At 42.9% G+C, this 21,410-nt stretch overlaps 1 protein-coding gene across 1 annotated transcript in view; it reads right to left on the bottom strand.

Moving 5' to 3' along the window:
* MYH7B (myosin heavy chain 7B) overlaps nt 1–14,305 on the bottom strand; it is a 79,824-nt gene extending 65,519 nt beyond the window's left edge. Inside the window, exons 1-4 of the mRNA XM_084853809.1 lie at nt 14,215–14,305; nt 11,195–11,298; nt 3,019–3,162; nt 1,909–2,065 (exon numbers count right to left, since the gene is read on the bottom strand). Of these exons, the coding sequence (XP_084709935.1) occupies nt 1,909–2,065; nt 3,019–3,162; nt 11,195–11,298; nt 14,215–14,305 (496 nt within the window). The remainder of the gene's footprint in view (nt 1–1,908; nt 2,066–3,018; nt 3,163–11,194; nt 11,299–14,214) is intronic.
* Nucleotides 14,306–21,410: the final 7,105 nt, after the last annotated feature.

Raw genomic sequence — 21,410 nt, 5'->3', positions numbered from 1 at the left:
ATACACATTTTCATAGCCTTGTGGGCTAATTAAACTGTATTCATCAAAGTCTACAGCCCTATGTGGATCTTCAGTAAACACAACACAGGGGAAACAGAATTGTCTGGTCTGAAGTCACATGGTGTAGAAGCTGAGCATAGAAGCCTGCTTGCTGAAGCTATGCATGGGAGACCGCTTGGGAATTCTATGTATGCCACCTTGAATTCCATCGTGAAAGAAAAGTGAGATAACAATGTAACAACCAAAAATATTGAAATGAAGTCCTCTGTCCCCACTCCTGACATTCATACACTTATGCAAAGATTTCAGTAGAACAGGGATGGGGAACTTCTTTCAGCCCTCGGGCCAAATTCAATTTTGGAGAAGCTCTCAGGTGGGCAGGGCAAAGGGGGCAGGGCCAAAGGCAAAAGGGAGCAGGGCCAAAACACCAAAAATACCAGCATATTTTAGCTGAAAGCTCTTACTGCCAGTAGCTAAGCCTTAGGAGAGGCATTTCAACCATTTGGAATGGTAAAAAAAATGGGCAAAGGCCAAGAAACCACCAAAGAATCGGTGATTGGTGAAAAGGACATAGGGCCAGGGGAAAGGAGTGAGAGATGCCCCAATGCCCAGATTTGGGCCCCGGGCCTGAGGTTCCTCACCCCTAGAATAGAGCCTATGTGCAAACTGTGTGAGTGTTGGCTCTCTCTGCATAACTGGAAATCTGGCAAAAGGCAGGATCCCTGATCATGCGTAGAGTTGTAAGGCTATAGGCTCCATTCAGACCTGTGAATGAACACATGGACGTCAGCGACAGGATCCCAATTCCCAAACACATGTATTCACTGAAGATATGCACAGGCTGAATACCGAAAGCATGTTTGAATGACAAAGTATGTATATGTGAGTGTCTGTGCATGTGTGTCTATGTTACACACATACAAAATACATCCAGAGCACATCAAAGAGAAGGGTTCTAGCTTAATCGTCTTTCTGATATGACTGTACTCCATATGCACAGAATTTCGGATGCAGAGGCACATTCAAAGATGTGCCACACACACCACTTCCCGCATTCTGAATGGGCGTGCAGTCCCCTTTCTTCTGAACGTTTGCTTAGGGAGCTGGTGCAGATGTTGCCACAAGCAGCTGGTAGGTGCAAATAATTGATTACATGCATGGCTGACTCTCGTGAGCAGTGCACCCTCTGATGCAGGGAACGCAGAGGACCGCAGCAGCTACTTCCATGACGAGAAAAACCGCAGAGTGCATTTTTCCCAATGACAGAAATAGCTGCTAAAATCTTCCATGTGTCCCTGCTTCAAATAGGAAGTTACACACATACAAACAGAAAATCATTTTAAAAGGAAGGCCTGCATTGCCTCTTGGACAAAGGACACTTTTCTCTTCTGCCCGAATTCTGCTTGTGGGGTAAGTGGCTCTCACATGTGGGGATGGAACCAATGTTATAAGAGCTGTATATCACTGGGCTAATGTTAGGAAAGTTTTAAAGTGTGTTTCTCCCAGCTGAGTGTGTAAAGCAGCTTTCCCCCACCTGATGTCCTCCAGATGTTTTGCGCTGCAGCTTCCAGAATTCCTGACCATTGGACATGCTGGCTGGGACTGATGGGAGTTGAAGTACAAAACATCTGGAGGGCACCCAGGTCAGGAAGGCTGGTGTAAAGGATAGGAGCAGTGGAGGCTGGTGACTCCGATTTCAGTGAATCCGCTCCGGGTTTCAGTGAGAACCAGTCAGAACTCTAAAGGAGCTATTCAAGGCCTAGGATAGCTCCTTTAGAGTTCTGACTGGTTCTCACTGAAACCTGGTGTGGATGCACTGCATCACTGACATTGGAGCCACCGGCCTCCACTGGATAGGACAATTCCCTCCTCACAGCAATTTTATGAGAGGACAGATAAGCTACTTACTGCGTAACATGTCATTGTAGGCATTGTCCGCAATGGAGTAGATGTGGGGTGGGGCCTCAGACCTCCGCTTGCCCTTATAGGCTGCTACGACAGGAGCAGTATAGACTGGAAGCCATTTATATGGGTTTATGGTGACACAGAACAAGCCTGAATAGGTCTGAGAGGAAAGAAAAAACCTGGGTATGAAGAGGGCAATCAGAGCCAGCATCAGGAGTAAGCATTATTGGGCACCTGCAGAGGCCTACACCACCGTAAGGGCCCACTCCCAATCTCTGGAGCCCCCTGGCCCTCCTGCTCCACTTCTCTGCTTATTGACCTGTTCCCCCAAAGCAACTGAACTTAGAGGGAACAAAAGTGAGGAGATGAAGCAATATTTTCCGCTTGCCTTTCCCTTCCGCTCTGGACAGCTGTGTGGTTTGTGCCCAATGAAGGAGGGCAAGTGAATGGGCAGAGACAACAGCTGTGAGGAGAAGGAGGGTCCCTGGGGAGAGGGCCCACTGAAGGTGTCTTGCCCAAGGGCCCTCCAGAACCTGGAGCCAGCACTGAGGGTAACACAGATGTAAACACTTCCTGCCATTGGCAACAGGAGCGCCATTTAGGAAGGACAGACGATGACAGTCTCACCACTACTACCATATTTCAGACCCATATGTGGTTATCCCTCAAGAACATCTTATTTCTGGCTATCATGAAGCATAAACTGTCGCCACAATAAATGTTCATTAGAACAAATGCACCCTTCTAAAATATCTTTGTTTGCGACCCTCTAAATTGGGACCCTGCTTGGGAACTGGTATTAATATTTACTCAGTCTTCTCAATTAAGTATTGCCAAACACACACTGGACTTCTTTATCATATTTTCTAAGTGGAAGTCTAATCAGAGGTACGAATCAGCTATCCCCATATGTCTATAACCAGAAACAGAGGACATATTGTGGAAGTTAAAGGTGGGGAAACTCATGACACAAACCTTGCTATTTGGGATAGCAAAAGAATAGATGGGGTACAATGCTTCATATGAATAGGGAGAAATCTGTTCTAGACTACTAGTCTTTTGATTCACACAAGTGATGTTGTACACTGAAGAAAGTTTACTTCTCTTACTTACATAGATCATCCATTGGGAGTAGCGCCGTTTCAGGTTATGCAGCACAGAGGCCTCATTGAGGTGAGTTAACATGGCCATGTCTTCAATCATGTCAAATTTGGGAGGATTCATTTGTTGAACATCATCCTCTTTAACAACAAGAGTCTGTAGGGATCAAACAAAAGCACTTTGCTGAAGGGATAGTTTACTGTACTGCAAAATCTTGTGCAGCTTCAAGTTGTGAAGCTGAGGGTTAAATCCAATGTCATGTCTCGCAATCTTGCTCTCCTCCCCCATGAAGCCCACTGTGCGCCCTGCAAATCTGCTCTGGAGGGTCCCCCAATCTTCTGGAGCAGATCTGTGGGGGACACAGGGGGGACGGGAAATCTGTTTTGCCAGCAGTTTCCATTCTGCAGGCGAATGGCTAACTTTGACTCCAACCCTGAACTATTAGCTCTATAAATCCAAAGGAAGCCTTCAGCATGAAACTGCTGAATTAGAATGTATCAAGAAGTTTGACTCTATTTGTTTAGGCTTGAATTAAAACAATTATTTCCTGTCGCACTATAGGTGTTTAACTTACTAAGGCAAACCTTAGTTTGTGTTAGATTGTGTTATCAGTTACTGCTGTTCTGAATAATCATGTCAAGTTGCTTATCTTAAGCTTTACGTAGAATTTTCACAGATTGTACTTTTGGCATTTGGTAGCTAATTGGCCCCACTGTTTACTTTTCTGCTCTCTTTTGACTATTCTGCACAAGGCTGTTAATCAGCTGTTAATCCACTGTATCTACTTTCAGTTTTGTCACAGAACTGAGATCCAACACTACACAAGGAATGTTTCCTTTCCTGCTTTTCTGCTATCTAACCCCTAGATGCTACTGTGGTATAGCTAAATAGTGCAAATACACAAGTAAAAAAGGGGGTTTTCTTTTGGTTTTACAATTAAATACCGGACTTTCCCTACTCCAAAAAAAACTTACTGGAAGTGCCCTTTAAACACAGAAGTGAAACTGGAGAGTCACAACATCATCTTTGAATGAGTTCAGAATTCCAAGTCCAGATGAACTGCATCCTAGAGTAATAAAGGAACTAGCAGAAGAGCTCTCAGTACCACTGTCTATTATCTTTGACAAATCATGGAGGATGGGTGAAGTGTCAGATGATTGGAGGTGAGCTAATGTTGTCCCTATCTTCAAAAAGGGTAAAAAGGAGGAACCTAGGAACTACAGACCAGTCAGTCTGACATCAATCCCTGGGAAAATTCTGGAGCAGATTATCAAGCAATCCATTTGTAAGCACTTTGAAAACAATGCAGCGATTACTTGAAGCCAACATGGATTTGTCAAGAACAAATCCTGCCAGATGAATCTGACCTCATTTTTTGATCAGGTAACCTCCCTTGTGGACTGTGGGAATGCTGTGGACATAATATACCTCGACTTCAGCAAAGCTTTCAACAAAGTGCCCCATGATATCCTGATGAGCACACTAGCTCAAAGTGGGCTGGATGAAACAACGATGTGGTGGATCCACAGTTGGCTACAGAATTGGACTCAAAGAGTGCTTATCAATGGGATCTTCTCAAACTGGGGAGAGGTAACAAGCGGGGGTACCACAGGGCTCAGTCCTGGGCCCAGTGGTCATCAACATTTTTATTAATGACTTGGAGGAGGAGGTGCAGGGAATGCTGATCAAATCTGCAGATGACACAAAATTGGGCAGGATAGCTAATACCATGGAAGACAGAAACAAAATTCAAAATGATCTTGATAGACTGGAGCGCTGGGCAGAAAACAACAGAATGACATTTAATAGGGAAAAATGCCAAGTTCTGCACCTAGAAAAAATAAACCAAACGCACAGTTACAAGATGGGAGATACGTGGCTCAACCACACTAAAAGCGAGAAGGATCTTGGAACTGTGGTAGATCACAAGCTGAAGATGAGCCAACAATGTGATGTGGCTGCAAAAAAGGCAAATGCTCTTTTGGGCTGCATTAATAGAAGCGTAGCTTCCAAATCCCGGAAAGTACTAGTTTCCCAATACTCAGCACTGGTTAGGCATCATCTGGAGTACTGTGTTAAGTTCTGGGCACCACACTAAGAAGGATGCAGACAAGCTGGAGAGGGTTCAGAGGAGGGCAACAAAGATGATCAGGGGACTGGAAACAAAGCCCTATGAGGAGAGAGTGAAAGAACTGGGCATGTTTAGCCTTGAGAAGAGAAGACTGAGGGGAGATATGATAGCACTCTTCAAGTACTTGAAAGGTTGTCACAGAGAGGAAGGCCAGGATCTCTTCTTGATAATCCCAAAATGATGGACACGGAATAATGCGGTCAAGTTACAGGAATCCAGATTCCGACTTAACATCAGGAAAAACTTCCTGACTGTGAGAGCAATATGACAATGGAACCAATTACCTAGGGAGGTAGTGGGCTCTCCCACACTGGAGGCATTCAAGATGAGGCTGGACAGCCATCTGTCAGGGATGCTCTGACTCGGATTGCTGCATCGAGCAGGGGGTTGGATTGGATGGTCTTGTAGGCCCCTTCCAACCCTACTATTCTATGATTCTAATTATGCAAATCGTGGTTACGCACATAGGGAAAAGGCATAATGGCTTCTTTCACCGCCGCATTCATTCAAACCTGGTCATTATGTTACAAACAAAGACCTAATTTTGCTCTGCTAATTATTTGAAGTTGAAGGATGCTTTTTAAAGAAATGTACTGTTGTTTTCCTTTTTCTTCTAACAATTTTCTTAAGGATGAGGGGTAAAGGAGAGATTTGGATGGAGGGATCTACAGATATCTAAATATGGAAAAAAAATTTTTTTTCCAGTCCCAAATTACAACAATGAAATAAACTACTCAAAGTTATATTTATGTAAACTTTCTGAAAGAAATTGCCACTTCCTGTTCAGTTCTCAAATGTATACTTCATTGCAGTTATTTTTGATCTCTCTCATTTACTTAGGAATCTATCCAGTCGTATGTATGTAATTTTGTAATGTTTTATGTGTAGGGATAGTTGAAGAATTTGATCTTTCTGAATTTTGATATGGGAACCAGGAACAGGAGATGTAAAGCAGAAAAGAAGGGGGGGGGAACATTCCCAAAGAATGCCTAAATGTTATTCTACAAACAAGGATACAAACATGGGCTAAACAAATATGTGGATGTCATCACTTAAAAAGAAATATATTTGATTAAACAGCTGTATTTTTGTTTGTAGATTAGCTCCCAAAGAGGGTTTCTTTCTGAAATATGTCACCCTCAAATAAAAAACTTGTACAATTCCCAGCATCCCCCAGCCAGCATGCAGGGATCTGTAGGACCTTTTTCTGTCCAAATGTGGATTGGATTGTGCCTAATTTGTCCATCTATATCTATGTGCTATATATAATAAATGAAAAGTTAGCCAAAAAATGTTAAGAGTAGCTTGGTAATGGAATGTTGCCTTCACAAGTTTGGGAATTTACTTCCTTAATATCCCCGCCCCAAATAAAAAAGTTGGGCAGTTATTGATCAAGGATGTGTGAGTATAGGGCCGATCTACACTTACAGGTTTTTTCGCTTCCAATGAGGTTTCACCGCCCATCTTTCACACTACGCAGTACCCGCCTCAAATTGAAACCGGAATTTCCTGCTTCCATGCTCCCACTTTCAATATCCTGATATCCCGGTATTTCCCCTTAATGTGCTCTGATTTTCCACCTTTGCTACCATATCTGGTCGTAGTCCCCCCCCCCACCTGTCCATATACAGCGGTGTTTGTATTTCCCTCCTGTCCAATCACAGCTCTCAACAGCCCCATGTCGTCTTCCAGCTACTGATCACATAGCTTCCTCAGCACTCAATTTTTCCTCAGCAACAAGCAAAGGGCTTAATATGCATGCACTTGTCTGATCTCGGAAGCTAAGCAGGGTTAGACTAAGTTTTACCCCCTTCTATCCCCCACTTTGGATTTTTTAAATGATTATTAAGGCGTTATCTTCGAAGAATTGTGGCTTTTCCGCGATTTTTTTCCCCCTTCTAATTCAGGCATGATCTTTGAAGATTCGAAAATTTGAAGATTTGAAGCTTCAGATTTTCGAATCTTCAAAGATCATGCCTGAATTGGGGGGGGGGGGGAATCGCGGAAAAGCCACGATTCTTCGAAGATAATGCCTTAATTAAAAAAAATCTGAAGTGGGGGATAGAAGGGGGTAAAACTTAGTCTCATTTGAAGGGATAGAATAACCCCCTGCTCAGTGCAGGAAGCCTGATTCCCAGGCGGTCGCCCATCCCACTACTGACTGGGGCCGACCCTGCTTAGCTTCCGAGATCAGACAACCATGTGCACATCCAGCCCTTTGCTTGTTGCCAAGGAAACACTGAGTGCTGAGGAAGCTATGCAGTCAATGGCCAGACGACAACATGGGGCCGTCGAGGGCTGTGAGCATGGTGGGCATGGAATCAGCAGAAACAGGAAGAGTTTCTGATCCTCCAATGAGAGCCTCCGTCTTTAAGAGCAGGAAAACAGCACAGCACTCGAGTGTGAACCGAACTCCCGCATTTGATGAAGCACCGCAACGGGGAAAATGGGTGAGTGGGGATAATCACGTTTTAATGCAAGAGCATTTAACCCGACAGGACACCGAATTCATTGCGAGGGCGGGCGCAATGTAGATCAGCCCTGGATGCTGCATTTCGTGCAAAGGATTGGAACAGATGAACCACTGGACCTCTTCCAAAGCTGTGATCCTAGAATTTCAGGTCTATCGTTCTGTGAAGCTTACTCCCTTTAGGTATTGGCCATACCTAAGGAACTACTTATACATTAGTTTTCTAGCTCTTGTTGCTATTTCGGAAATATATGTAGATAGACTGTGGGTTGCTGTGCTTTACTGAGCAATGATTAGCAACCCAGTTCTACATATGTTTACGTGGAAGTAAATCCCATTGACTTTCAAGAGTGGAGCCTTAGGGATTTAATAGGGCTTAGTCATGTCTTGTCGTGACTCCTGTAATTACACTACAATTGCTCCTAGGGTGTAATGCGGCTGCCACTGCCATGGGTTTGCACAGATAAATATAACCTAAACAAAATAATATGCCACAGGGTTTTAATCAGGGAGGTTTGAGGTTATTTAGACAAACAGCTGAAGTGTACAATTCATTACTTATAATAACTGGATTTAGTTTGATCCTATAAATCCAAAAACTGGAGTAACTATCATATTACACATCTGTGCCTGATTAGAATGAATTGCATTTAACAAATGTTACTGTTCATCTGAAAAGAAAACAGCCTTGCTAGTAGTAACTTAATTAGGCAGATGTGTCTAGTGGTTAAAAACATAATTATGGAATCAGAAGTCTCAAAGAGACGCATTACTAGGCATTGACAGAAGTGAGGTGAGAAGTGATTAACTGGTCCCAAGGACTAAGAACAATATATTCCGTGCATCCTTTATTTATGTACTTGTTTATTAATATATGGATTCTAACCCACACTGTCCCTTGGTCAGGGTGATTAACAAAGGTATCAGAAACTATAACACATGACAAAATATATACTTCAAAGTACAAATAACATATATCTAAATCAATAGCCCTCTTATCCCTAATTATCAAATGCATGATTGACATTAACATATGAAGCTGCCTTATCAGATAGGGGCTTCTTAGTGGTGGCTCTCTGACTGTAGACTCCTTTCACCTGGACCAGGGATAGGCAACGTGGTGCCCATGGGTGCTGATGTGCCCTCAAACACCTTCCTTTGTGCCCACTGAGACACCCTACTCCTCCCAGTTTTTATTTTTAAAATATATTTATATTTTCTGACTAGCAGCTGGGATTGCTTCAAAGAAAAGTGGATCCTCTAGCTGCTGTCATCTTAATTTTCTGTGAATGCCTCTGGGCAGGGTACTTGTCCTTTGTGGCTAGCCATGCCCACCTATAGCAGCCATTTCCTGGCTGAGCCCAGGAGTGTTCCTCAAATTTCCAAATGTGCCCAAAGGCCCAAAACATTGCCTGTGGACACATGCAGAACACCTATTTTATTTGTTAAGTGCCAGTTAAAACTATTTTATTCTCCTGAGGTTTCAGTAATGCTGTTTTAAATCATTTGATTGCTGGTTTGTTATTGATGACTCTATTTTGGTTAACCAATTTTAATACAGTTTTTAGTACTTATAAAAACTGCAGTTGGCAAGCATCATCTTAAAATAAGCATTTCTCCTTCTCTCACATGCAGTAAGGAACATCTTCTAAGATGATGTCTTTTATGACATGCATGTCTGTCATATAAAAATAAAGGATACCTTTTGCTTCAGTACTATTGCTTTTTCTCATCTGTCAATGTAATCAATTCATGAGCCAATTAATCAAGTAATAGTCATATGATTAACTGACTAAGGGTACAATCCAATACATGTTTAGGTAGAGAAAAGGCCCTACAACTCCCAGTGTTCACCAGCCAGCCAAGCTGGGAGTTGTAAAACTTGTTTCTGTCTGAACATATATAGGATTGCTCCCTAAAATGTTTTTAGTTGGATGACAGCCCCAGGATTAGCAGATTTTTGAGCAGCTGCTACATGATGAAAAACTATCCAGCATTCTTTGATCTTGAGAGGGAAGACTTAATCCCAGGCAATAAAAACCAAAGTAAGATAAGAACTTTATAACATTAATGGTGACATAAAGTTTATTCCTATTTACACTGAAGTTACATCTCAGTAGATTACTAAACTACAGAAATCAAACACAGATATCAACATCATGTTGCTAGCCTATCCGCCAAAGGAGCCCTTTCCAGGCCATCAAATCTAGGAATAATAAAGTCATGTGGAGGGGGCAGTATATTTAAGCACGGAATCTCTACAGACAGTCTTATGAAGGTGTGTAGGTGTGTAGAGAGCAGAGCCCGTTACCACAATGGTCAGTTATGCTGAAAAGGGCTAGTATAATTCTAGTTTTTATCAAGAAGTAGCTATTGTCTGCATTAAAGTGTCATGAAACAGATTTTCAAAACCTGTTCATAGTACTAACAGCAACATTTATTTTGCTTGTTATGAACAAGATAGTCAACTGACATTGTCTCAACTGGTTGAGACAGCTCTAATATAAATGCACGGTTTAAGAAAAAATAATTTAGGTGATTCGTATTTCTTGTGTAGCTTGATGACCAAACTGAAAGGAAAACATAGCCTACTATTTTTCTATTATTTTCTGAGGCTAGCTAGGTAATTAAATCCATTGTAGCCCCTGGTGAAATGTTACAGCTGTAAAGATGAGGCAGTTGACCACTTTAGGGTACAGGGGCAAGATTTTCATTGATTTCACTGACAACTAAACTTTTATTACAAAATTACTTGTTGTGCTTTTGAGATAATGAATGTGTACTTTGCATACTTAGGAAAAAGCACTTTAAAAATTCAGGGTATATAATATCCCTTCTCCCGGTGCATTCAGGAAGTGGGTCAAGAAACATCTTTTTAAATTGCCTTTCAAAAAGTGTTACTATGGTTTTTAATGTCACTTCCAAAGTCTTACTATGTTTTCATTTGATTATGGTTTTTACGTGTTCAACTTTTTGGAAACCACCTTGGTGGATCCCAGAAAAGCAGTATAGAAATATACTGCTTTATAAAAATAAATAAAAACTTACATTATTATCATTATCATCATCATCATATCTGATTGAATGGTGGGTGGTTCTTACATTACAGCAATGGCTTAGTTATTGCTACCCTGTGTTTTCATCTCACGATGCTACAGTAATGTTTAACAGGGAAGATTATGTGGTAAGGCATGCTAATGAAGTTACTTCCAACATTAGGGTATGTGTGTGGGGGGGGGGGGGTGAGAGAGAGACAGACAGAGACAGAGACAGAGAGAGAGAGAGACAGAGAGAACGAACACAGGGCTTGTAATAACCAGCCCACTGCCCCTTCATATATACTCTCTCTCAAAAGATCAGTGTGGGATGGAGCCATGGAAGACAGGTAATCGCACCACTCCTTTAACATAAGAACTGGTCTTCATTCTCGATCATTTCAGAGCTGTCAGTAAGTATTTCAGACAATATGACATGTTTAAGTACATCTCTCTCTTCTTTTCCCTTCTATATGATCACAGGCAAACATGCCTTGCCTTTCCAGTTCCTCTATCTTTTTTTCCACACCGGTTTACTAGTTGGGAAATTACCTTTTTATCTTTGGTTTCCACAGTGACTTTGCCACCTGAGGATTCTTTGATTTCAATTTCAATATATGCTTGCTTTTCATCTGGGATCCAGGCCCTCTTCTTTCCTTTAAGATCCCCAAAAGAGACAAGAGGAAAAAAAAATTACAAGATCTAGTAAGTAACATTAAACTCAACATTATACTTCCTTCTTTCATTCTTCAATAACTGGAGCTGGAAATGCTGAGTGTTACATGATGATTTCTGTTTAATTTCTTCCCCTGTGTTTTAGGACTGATATGGGCATTTTACTGTTATGTTATGTTCATACATTTAGAAGTAAATAAAATTAATAGATTACAAGTAAATCATGAATCAAGGGCTAAAGCCAGGATAATTGGGGTGGGAATATTTAAGCAAACTGTCTTAATTAAAATTTATTTGCAAAACTTTGAGTCAAAATATTCCTATTTCAAAAATGTAAGGCACAATCCTATTCTGATAGGCGGCTGCCTCTGAACTTGGAGGTGAACACCTATCCAATGCAGGGCAGGAGAAGACAGAGGGGATCATTCCCTCTTTGCTTCTCCTGCCCTGCATTTTCGGCTAGACAGGGTAGAACGGGAGGGCAGAATGGGGGAGGAGGCTGCTGTACAACACATTAGATGTGTTGTACAGGCATTTCTGCCCTCCCCTCCCCAGAACGCCCTCTGGGAACACTCCTTTTCAGCCACTCCACAGTCCTCTTGCGAGCACGGAGCATGGGGCTGTTCCACGCTGCCTCCAAGGCAGCGCGGAAGTGGGAAGAGGTCGGTTCTCCAGGAACTGACCTCAGAGCGTGGGCTCCGAGGTCAATTCCCAGAAAACCAAATATCCTATGGCCGTCTAGCCGCTGTCTAGCAGCCATAGGATTGCTCCCTCCATGACTGAATTCTCAATTGCAGATGAGATTGAATTACATGTTGGGTTTGATTGGTTTTCTTTACAAAGCCACAAGTTTAAAATAGTTGATTTTGATAATTAATTTTTTAAACCCCTTAAAGTATGGATACATTTTTTTAAAATCTTGGTCATATTTGGAATTCTTTCAGCTCTACCTAAAGCAAACCTGCATTTGCCTGGATAAATGTCAGTGATCAAAATTCAAGAAAGTGTAGAAGAGATATGAGATGCAATTATAAGTATACTTAAGGACACAATCCTATGGCCACTAGTCAGAGGCTAAACAGCCATAGGATAGGTCAGTTCCCTGAGAACCAACCTCTACCCTCTCCCACACTGCCTTGTAAGCAGCGTGGAACAGCCCCGTGCTCCGCACTTGGAAGAGGAGCGCAGAGCGGCAAAAACGGGATGTTCCTGGGGGCGTGTTGGGGTGAGGAAGTCAGAAATGCCAGTATGACACATCCTACGTGTTGTCTGGCTGCCACTTCCCGTGCTCTGAGGTCCCATGGCTAGACAGCCCACATTGGCTGTCTAGCCGTAAATGCAGGGCAACTGAAGCACAGAGGGGATGATCCCCTCCACACTTCTCCTGCCCTGCATTGGATAGGCTGTCGCCTCCAAGTTTGGAGGCGGCTGCCTATCCCGATAGGACTGCACCTTCTGTTGCTTAAATCCTACTGACTTCAATGGGATTTAAGTAGATGAACTGTGTGCACAATTGCAGGCAATTGCTATCTTGAATAATTTTAGAACTTGACTAAAGGTGCAATCCTATGCATGTTTAGACTGAAAACAGTCCTAAACTCTTCTCTCTAACATGCGTAGGATTGCGGCCTAAGTATTTCTAGAACTATGCAATCAGCCACACTGTAGTTTGCCCTGGGTCAATCCAGAAATGTGTCATTTCTAGTGCAGCTTCAAGAGATGCCCAAAGATAGTAGGCTTTTCTAGAATTTGTCAGGGGACATATATCCATGAGTCTGGATGTGCCCATGAAACTTTTATCCTCAAGAGTGGAGTCAAGTGGAAAATATATTTTAGGACAAACAAAAACATTATCTACCCACATTCCTTGTGCATTAACCTTGAGGTATTTATTTTGAAACGAACCAGATCACCCCTGTAAGCTGTAGCAATGGCAGCAGAATAACCCCCATGTAATATGATAATGGCAGGGGTGGAAAGGTGTATGTAAGGAATCTAGTATCCATTCCTGCAGTAAATTCTAGTGTGGCAGATGGCTAAGAAAGAGTTTCCTGAACTAACATTCTCCACACATTTTGGTTTTTGTTTAGTAAGTAGTACTAAAATACACAATACTTCCAGAAGCACTTTCTTCACTTGCTCAACTTACACATTACTCTAGGGGTGCAGCTGTCATGGTGAACCCAAATCACATGGACATCTCTCTGAGTGGTTAGCTAAGTATGAATCATGTGATTAGTGGCAATTATAAGCCTGACTGGAAACCTCCCAAATGAAACTTTTCCTGAGAGTAGTTCATAGAAGCAAGTAACCAGACCTATGGGTACCTCACATTGTGAGATCAGGGCAATAGCCACATCACCAACATAACATATAAACTGGACCGAAATAGTAGGAGGAAGGGGAACAATAATCACTTTCTTGTATTTTCCATCAACACCAAAATGGCGGAACAAAGGGACCATTTAACGAGGTTGGGCTAACAGTGATAGCAACTGTTAGCAACAGATGGCAACAGATGGTAGCTGCCCCCTTTAATTAGAGTCAATTTGGCTCCCTATCTTTCCATGAACAAGCACAGGGATCATAGGGAATGATATGTTGGGCAGAAATGGCCATTATTCCCATGACTTCTCTGTGGTAAAATGAGATAAAGTGATGCTATGGGTCCCCTAGAGCAGATTTCCACAATGTGGTGCCCTTCAGATGTGTTGGACTACAATTCCCATCAGCCCCAGTCAGCATGGCCAGTAGTCAGGGATGATGGGGGCTCTGGTCCAACACATTTGGAGGGCACCAGGCTGGGGAAGACTGCCCTAGATACAGAAACACTGGGAAAGGAAATAGTGGGGGAAGCGTGGGAACGAGCCCCTTCGTAACAGCAAATGTTACCTTACCATCAAATGGCATATTGTGATATTTCATCAGCTCCTCATAACTTTTCCGGAGGTACTCAGCAGCCTCCCCAAACTCCGACATGGACAGCATACCAGGAGCAGACATCTTGCCTACTGGAAGGAGACGATGCTGGATGGCAGCAAACAGAAAAGCTGAACACTCTAGAACATTGAGGAGAAGAGAGGACATAAGCATAGTATTAGTCCACCAACTGGCTACAAAAGAACCATAATATTAGTATCTATCATCAATTTAGAAGTCACAAGGAAATGCTTCCCATCCTCTTTCTGTAGAAAGATTCCTCCAATGTCGATTAAGAACTGGAACAATATAATTTCTTTTGACCACTACAGCCAAAATGTACATCTTTCTGTAGACTACAGTCCATTGGCCTGCATTACATCCAACCGGAGTTTATCTGTCACCCTAATGGATCATCTACTCATTTTCTGCTGGGTGAACCAAAGACACATGCCTATGCATGCTTCAAATATAATAACCCATTGTTCAAGATATGCTCCTTATACATTCCATCACACATTTATTCCAAATCATAAACATAATGCTAACAATGTGCTAATTTAATCCTGTAATAACAGGCATGGAGTGACTTCACTCTTGCAGGGTCTACTTTTTTTGTTTACTAGATGTGTTTTTGAATTTATAAAGCAAGAGTGCATAGGAGTTCTTAACCATGGACATAATGAATTTATATTAAGTGATCCTGAATATGCACACTTGCTTAAGTATTTAAGAAGTATCTTGCTCGATTAGACCAAGGTCCAAATAGTCCAGCATTCTTTGCAAGAATCCCTGGAATCATCAGGCACTAGATAGATTTTCAACTTAATTTGTTTTCTTTATTTATTTCATTTACCGCCCAATAGCCGAAGCTGTCTGGGCAGTTCACAAAAATTAAAACTGACCAGTGATCCACGAGTGCACTGTCATCTATCTTCTGCCCACTCCTGTTGCAGCAAACCTCAACTCTGATTGAGCTAGCATCTGCAGACGTTTCCTACATTCCTGGCAACAGTGACGGCGAGAAGCCCCACATGCTATTATGAAGGTATCAGTTAATCTTGCAAAAAGAAAGACCTAATATGACCAAGTTCCGATATTAGTCTTAAAAAAGAGTGGTCACTGCAGCCAGACCATGAATCTTTGCAATACCACATCATTTTCTAAGCATGCTGCTAGTTTGACAAACAATTCCTACCGCAACAAATAGCATCTGCGTTCCGTATCTATGCATATTGAAACACGACATCAGTAAAACACACGGTTACGCAGCTCACACCTTAATAAATGCACCTTTTTGCTTTGCTCCTTTGACCTCGCCATCCCTGCACAACCCTCATGAGTTAGTATTCCAGCCACATGCTTCCTGTTCCTCCCCTTCTCTCTTTTTTTAACACCATGCTAAGGGAAGCAGGGCAATAGCAGCACAGAACAAACGTGCAACACAGACATGCTTTTTGTTACCAACCTTGGCTACGGGGCTGAGTGACTGTGTGTGTGTGTGCTGTGAAGCCCCTTTTTATTGTGTCTGTCAAGGTCAGGGTAAGGAGAGATATGTCAGAAATTCCCATGTGTCATATCCACACAGCTCCATTGGTGCTGCTGTCCTACTGCCCATAGAGACACAAAAGGCAAACTTTTATCTCTCTGCAGATGCAGTCTGGTTATTTTTACTCCTGTATTGTCAGGCGATTACAAAGGCGGGGGCGGGGGTCCAGTTTTGAGAGCAGCACAACACTCTCGGAGCCCTTCTATTCCAGAAGAGGAACATAACGAAGTTGCAGCCGCACCATCAGCGGAGGCTGGGGGCTCCGATGTCAGTGGAGCGGTGAATCCGCTCTGGGTTTCAGTCAGAACCAGTCAGAATTCTAAAGGAGCTATCCAAGGTGCTCCACCCCCAAGAGGAATCTCAAAATGCAGATCCAGAACTGGTGGTGGTGGTTTTTCCAGTCTTGCTTGGTATCAAAGCCCCCCTTTTTTCCATTTTATTTCTTACATTTCTATACCACCCAACAGCCAAAGCTCTCTGGGCTGTTTACAAGATTGAAACTCTAACAATACAATATAACAAACATAATATAAAAACCATTAAGTACAAAAATATATAAACAATTTTAAACAATCAACAGTAAACATCCCAGGATTCTTTTTAGAGAATTTGATTTAATAATATAAGAAATCTGATTTTGGGTGGAATGAAAAAGATGGAAAGAAATGGGATCCTGTCCCCCTTTAATGTAGTTGCTATTTCCTCCACTTTTAAAAAACAAAAAAGAGTTTTCTGATAACACTGTTTGTAACAACAAATATTTAAAATATTCAACAAAGACAGGGAAAATAAAACAAGGTGGGGGAGGTAAAAAGAGATAGAAAAAACCCTTGAGGCCAGACTCTTCCTTCCCAGCAGATCTACTTGTGAATTAGCATCCCAGCCTGTGGAGGGTTTGAATCACTCCTGCTAAGCTTTCGGTTCTGCCTTGAGATGTCCAACATGGGAATCCCCTGATGTTCATGACAAACTCGATTGGCTGAAACATTACTTTACTGATGTCCAGAAACTACCCATAATAACCAGATACTGTTTTTACACTGTTCTATAGAGCAGGGGGACCCTGGGGTTACCCAGTGTTGGAAAGTCTGGTGTGACTTAGAGCAGAGTTGCTTTATGTAGAGAAAGTGTGGCAACACAGCATTTAGTATTGGAGGCAATAAACACAGGCTAGAGCCAGTTTAAAAGAAGCTCAAATCAACTTACGTCATTATTGCTTTAATACACTTCATCAGAGAAGGCTATCTAACACTGTTCAAGTACAAGCCCCCCCTAAAGCTGTGTGTGTGTGTAAGTAAGTGAAGACATAAGATATGGTTACTTGCTTCCTTCAGGGAGAGATCTCATGGCATTTGTTACAGAAGAAAGAGGAAGAAGGAAGGGGAAGTGGAAGGAGCAGGAAAAAAGAACTGATCGGACAACAAGGGGGATGAGCAAGACATTCGCTATTGCCCCCTAGTGTTTGGAAGCATACGGAGTTGTTCTTATTACCCAACACCCAGAAGGCCATGCCCTTCCCCAAGCCCCACCTCTTTCCCCCCAGCCACCGATCATTTGGTGGTTTCCTGGCTTTTGTGCAGTTTCCCCCTGCCCCCATCCTAAAAGGTTAAATGCGTCTCCTAAGGCTTAGTTACTGGAAGTAACAGCTGCCAGTTTGCCAGTACTTTGAGTTAAAAAAAATGGCCCCACCCCTTTTGCCCTCAGCCCCACCCACCACTGGAATGCAGCCTCCAAGATACTCTCCAAAATGGAATTCGGCCCCTGAGCTGAAATACATTCTGCACCCTTGCTACAGAGAAAGAAATGTTTGCCTCTTCTATGCAGTTTTGACACCATGTACATGATGAGATTTCAGGCTATTAGGACAGTCAAACAGAGGCAAAGGGATGGACAGATTTGGAGAAGAAGGTGAAACAGTGACACTGGCATGATGCAAAGTTCTAATGGGGATTGAAGCTCGCTGAAGGCTGGATTTGCACTGCGGTTGTGGAGTTGCTAGAAACTCGCTGATGACAGCTGCCAAGGAAGTTCAGTGTAAAAAGGGAAATCGGTATGCAGATGGCATGGGTCTAGTGCCCATTGGCGTTCAACCAATGGCATTAATTCAGGGAAGAGAGAGATGGCAGTCTTTGGACTATATCTTACCTTCACCATCAACATATGGTGAATATGTATACAGAAGCATTATTGGGACTACTACGCTGCTGTTAAACTCTCTCTCTTTGAAAACCCACCAAAGTCTTATGCCTGAGAATCTTCTAGAAATATTTCCAACTTGGTTTCTGTGCTAATCTATATGTACAGATGCAAACATAGAAATAATTACTATAATTTAAATAGAAATATGATACATCTCATCATCATGAGGAAAACAGTGACCAGTGTCTGCTGTCCAGGTGCTAGATGGTCAGCACTTTTCTGGGTCCATTAATTCCTGTGATATTTAGGGGTGATTTTCTGCTGATTTCAGTGGGGGGAGAATTTTTGTGAAATGTTTGGAGGTGGCAGTTTGGCAGTTCGTTATTGAACTTCATGAAGTGGCTGAGGGGTTTCTTTCTTTAAACATTGTTTGTAAGCCTCATGCCCACCCTGCTTGTGGGGGTGAGTGTTGTGTCCCTGGGTTCTGACACTCCGCATTACCCTGAGGAGAACTCAGATTCAGATGGGTCACAAGTCACCCCACTTCAGGGGGAGCCCTTGGCACCCCCTTCTCTACAGCCTGAGGACGTTGTTTTCCCATCATCTGACTCTGAGAACGACCCCCCTGCATTCTGCTGTCCCTCAGCCACACAGAAGCCTGAGACTGCAGAAACAGACACTGTCTCTGTAAAAACCACTGTCAGCCACTTACACATTGCCAAAGAGGAATGCACCACCAAAAAAGAGGACAAAAGAGGACACCCATTTGCATGACATTTTCATATGCAAATTTATATGCATAGCTGCAAATTTAGAAACATTAACTATGATTTAAATAGAAGTGCAAGACATCTCACCGTAGTGGAGAAGACTAACCAGGTGACCTGCGTGCCTGCTCAGTTTGCTGCCCAGGTACTAACAACTGATGGGCAACTTCAAGGCTTGTGCGCTCCCGCCTCATGATTCTTTGACTTGAAAACAGACTTGGACTAGACACTTCTTCAAATAGAGGACACCATATATTATTTATTACATTTATATCCCGCCTTTTTTCCTCTTGAAGGAACCCAAGGCGACGTACATAATCCTCCTCCTCTCCATTTTAGCCTTACAACAACAACCCTGTGAGGTAGGTTGGGCTGAGAGTCTGTGACTGGCTCAAAGTCACCCATTGAGCCTCCAAGGCCAAGTAGGAGCTTGTCACTACACCACACTGGCTCTGTATAGAGGACTGTCCTCTGTAAAGTAGGGCACCTGGCCACCATAGCTTAGCATCCAGCTAGCCACTGAAAGACCAGGCTCTGCCAGCCTTCTTAAGGTCTCAGCTGTGTACAGTCCTTTCGTGGGACAACAGCTCCTTATGGGAGAATATTCCAGCCAGCACTTTCTGGCCCAGGGGCCTGACATCACCCAGAACAAACAATGAGTGCCATGTTGTGATTTGATTCCCCTGGGCCTCACACCCAGTCAGGACAGTGCGAGGCTCTCCCAAGCCTCCTGGCAAGTCTCACTCTGAACGTTCATGGGATAACATGATATCAGGTCAAGTTAAATTATGTTAGCACCAAGTATCATGCCTCCAACCAAATTTCACCAAAATTCTTTCCCCCTCACCCACCACTCTGAAAACAGCATTTTATTAGACATATGCTGAAACCAGACTTAGACCTAGAAAAGACTGTCCATAGTAAAATAAGACACATGCCACCAGAGTGTGGAAGCACCGATTCAGTGTATCTGAGAGCCAAATTTAGATGTGGCAGCAACAGACCCATTTGTCTGGTCTTCTCTGGTCACATATACAGCAATGCTTCCTTGCCTGTGTTTTCCTCCCCACAATGCCCCCACCAGGACTTTTTTCCTCAGGCAAGATCCAATGCTGGCCGTGAATTCACCTGGAAAAAAAGCATGGAGGTGTGTGCAAGGAGAAATAAGCAGTTGGCACAGGTAGAGTTCAGCTCCCCACCTACACACCCCTTTTGCTCTAAAAACGGTAACCCACCCCTCTGATTGATATATAATTGGGGCAGATCTGGGTTGAAGCTCACAGCTCTGTTGACATCATATCTAGTTTGGCATGCAAAACAGTGTCCTGTCTGGTTCAACATTTATTTAATTTCCTTTGTTTAAAAAATGGCCCATTAATCCTAAATAATTTGAATGGATTCCAGTGGGCTTCAGATTCATGATAACTAGCTGCTTGACCCAGGAAAACTGACAAGAGGTGCAGTCACATAATAGCTGCTTGCTTCTTAGAAACTTCTAACACCTGACTACACATGTGGCATTTACTGAGCTGTTGTTTTGGGGGGATGGGGTAGCGGAAGGATGGCAGAAGGACTGTTCAGTGTCTTGAGCATCAGACGCCCTCATAGCTAGCTTTGCAGTTGGGATTAAAGTTGTAGTGGGAGGGTTTAGTGGAGATTTTAACCTACTATGATTTGGGGGGAGGGGTGTGTTTCTAAATATTTTATATGTCTTATTTTTAAATGTGTTTTGGTTAGTGACTTTTAAACAAGGATAGGATAGGAAAGCAAATAAATAAACGCATTTAACCGATATATAGCACTAACTTTGCCAGGAGTGCTCCACCCCTTAGGGTGCTAACAAATATCTTATCTCAAGGAACATCAGTTTGTGTCTTTTCTCAGGATCATCTATATACTGAGGATATTTGTATCATCCTTCTCCAACTGGTGATCTCCAGATATGTTACAATACAACTCCCACCATCTCCAGCCAGCCAGCATGGCTTGGTGGGGGGTGATGGCATGGGAGTTATAGTAAGGCTGATCTATATATTTACTTGCATGGTAGTGCTTAAAGATGTGTTTCCAGGAGCCAGCTCCTTGCAGGCGGTGGCTTAAACCTTAGTAGAAGTTGGGGATGGTCTAGAAACTCCAGATGTATTGAAGCTAAGCACATATGGAGCTGATCATTTATCTGGATTAGAAATAACTGGGAGCCTCATGTCAGCGCGAGATATGTGTATTATATCTTTTTAAAAAACACACTGGTGGCAGTCTCTTTCAAAGCAGGCAACATACCAGGTGGGATACCCAAACATGTACAAAGGGAGTTGTGAGGCTTTAGGGAATGAAGAATGCAATCTCATGTTACACCGGCCTGCGTGCTATCCCAAGGGGGGCTGTTGTGCTATTGGTAATTACCAGAGCCCCTTCTAGAGAAATATTTCTCAGTTAAGAAGCTCTGATTAGAGGCAGGAAGTGGGCCGACGGCAAGCTGTTGTGCTGTTTGCTGAAAGGTTCTACACTCAACACATTGCTCCTTATCAGCTGCTGTGAGAAGTGAATGGACCAAGGGGGCTAACTCACCGATTAGATAGGGACACTCTGCAGAGGAGCTATTTCAGGCATCTTTCCATTTTGCAAGCCTTGCCACTTACAGGGAAATGTTCAGGGATGTCCCATCCATGTGCTAGTTCTCCCGCCCTAAGCCGGGCTAGTGGCAACAACAATAAGCAAC

The sequence above is a fragment of the Heloderma suspectum genome, chromosome 4 (genome assembly GCF_057233095.1).
Source record: "Heloderma suspectum isolate Gila_16-S chromosome 4, 16-S_ref, whole genome shotgun sequence".
Classification (NCBI taxonomy): Eukaryota; Metazoa; Chordata; class Lepidosauria; order Squamata; family Helodermatidae; genus Heloderma; species Heloderma suspectum.
Note: the sequence above shows the minus strand (reverse complement) of the source record. Positions and strands in the feature narration are given on the sequence as shown.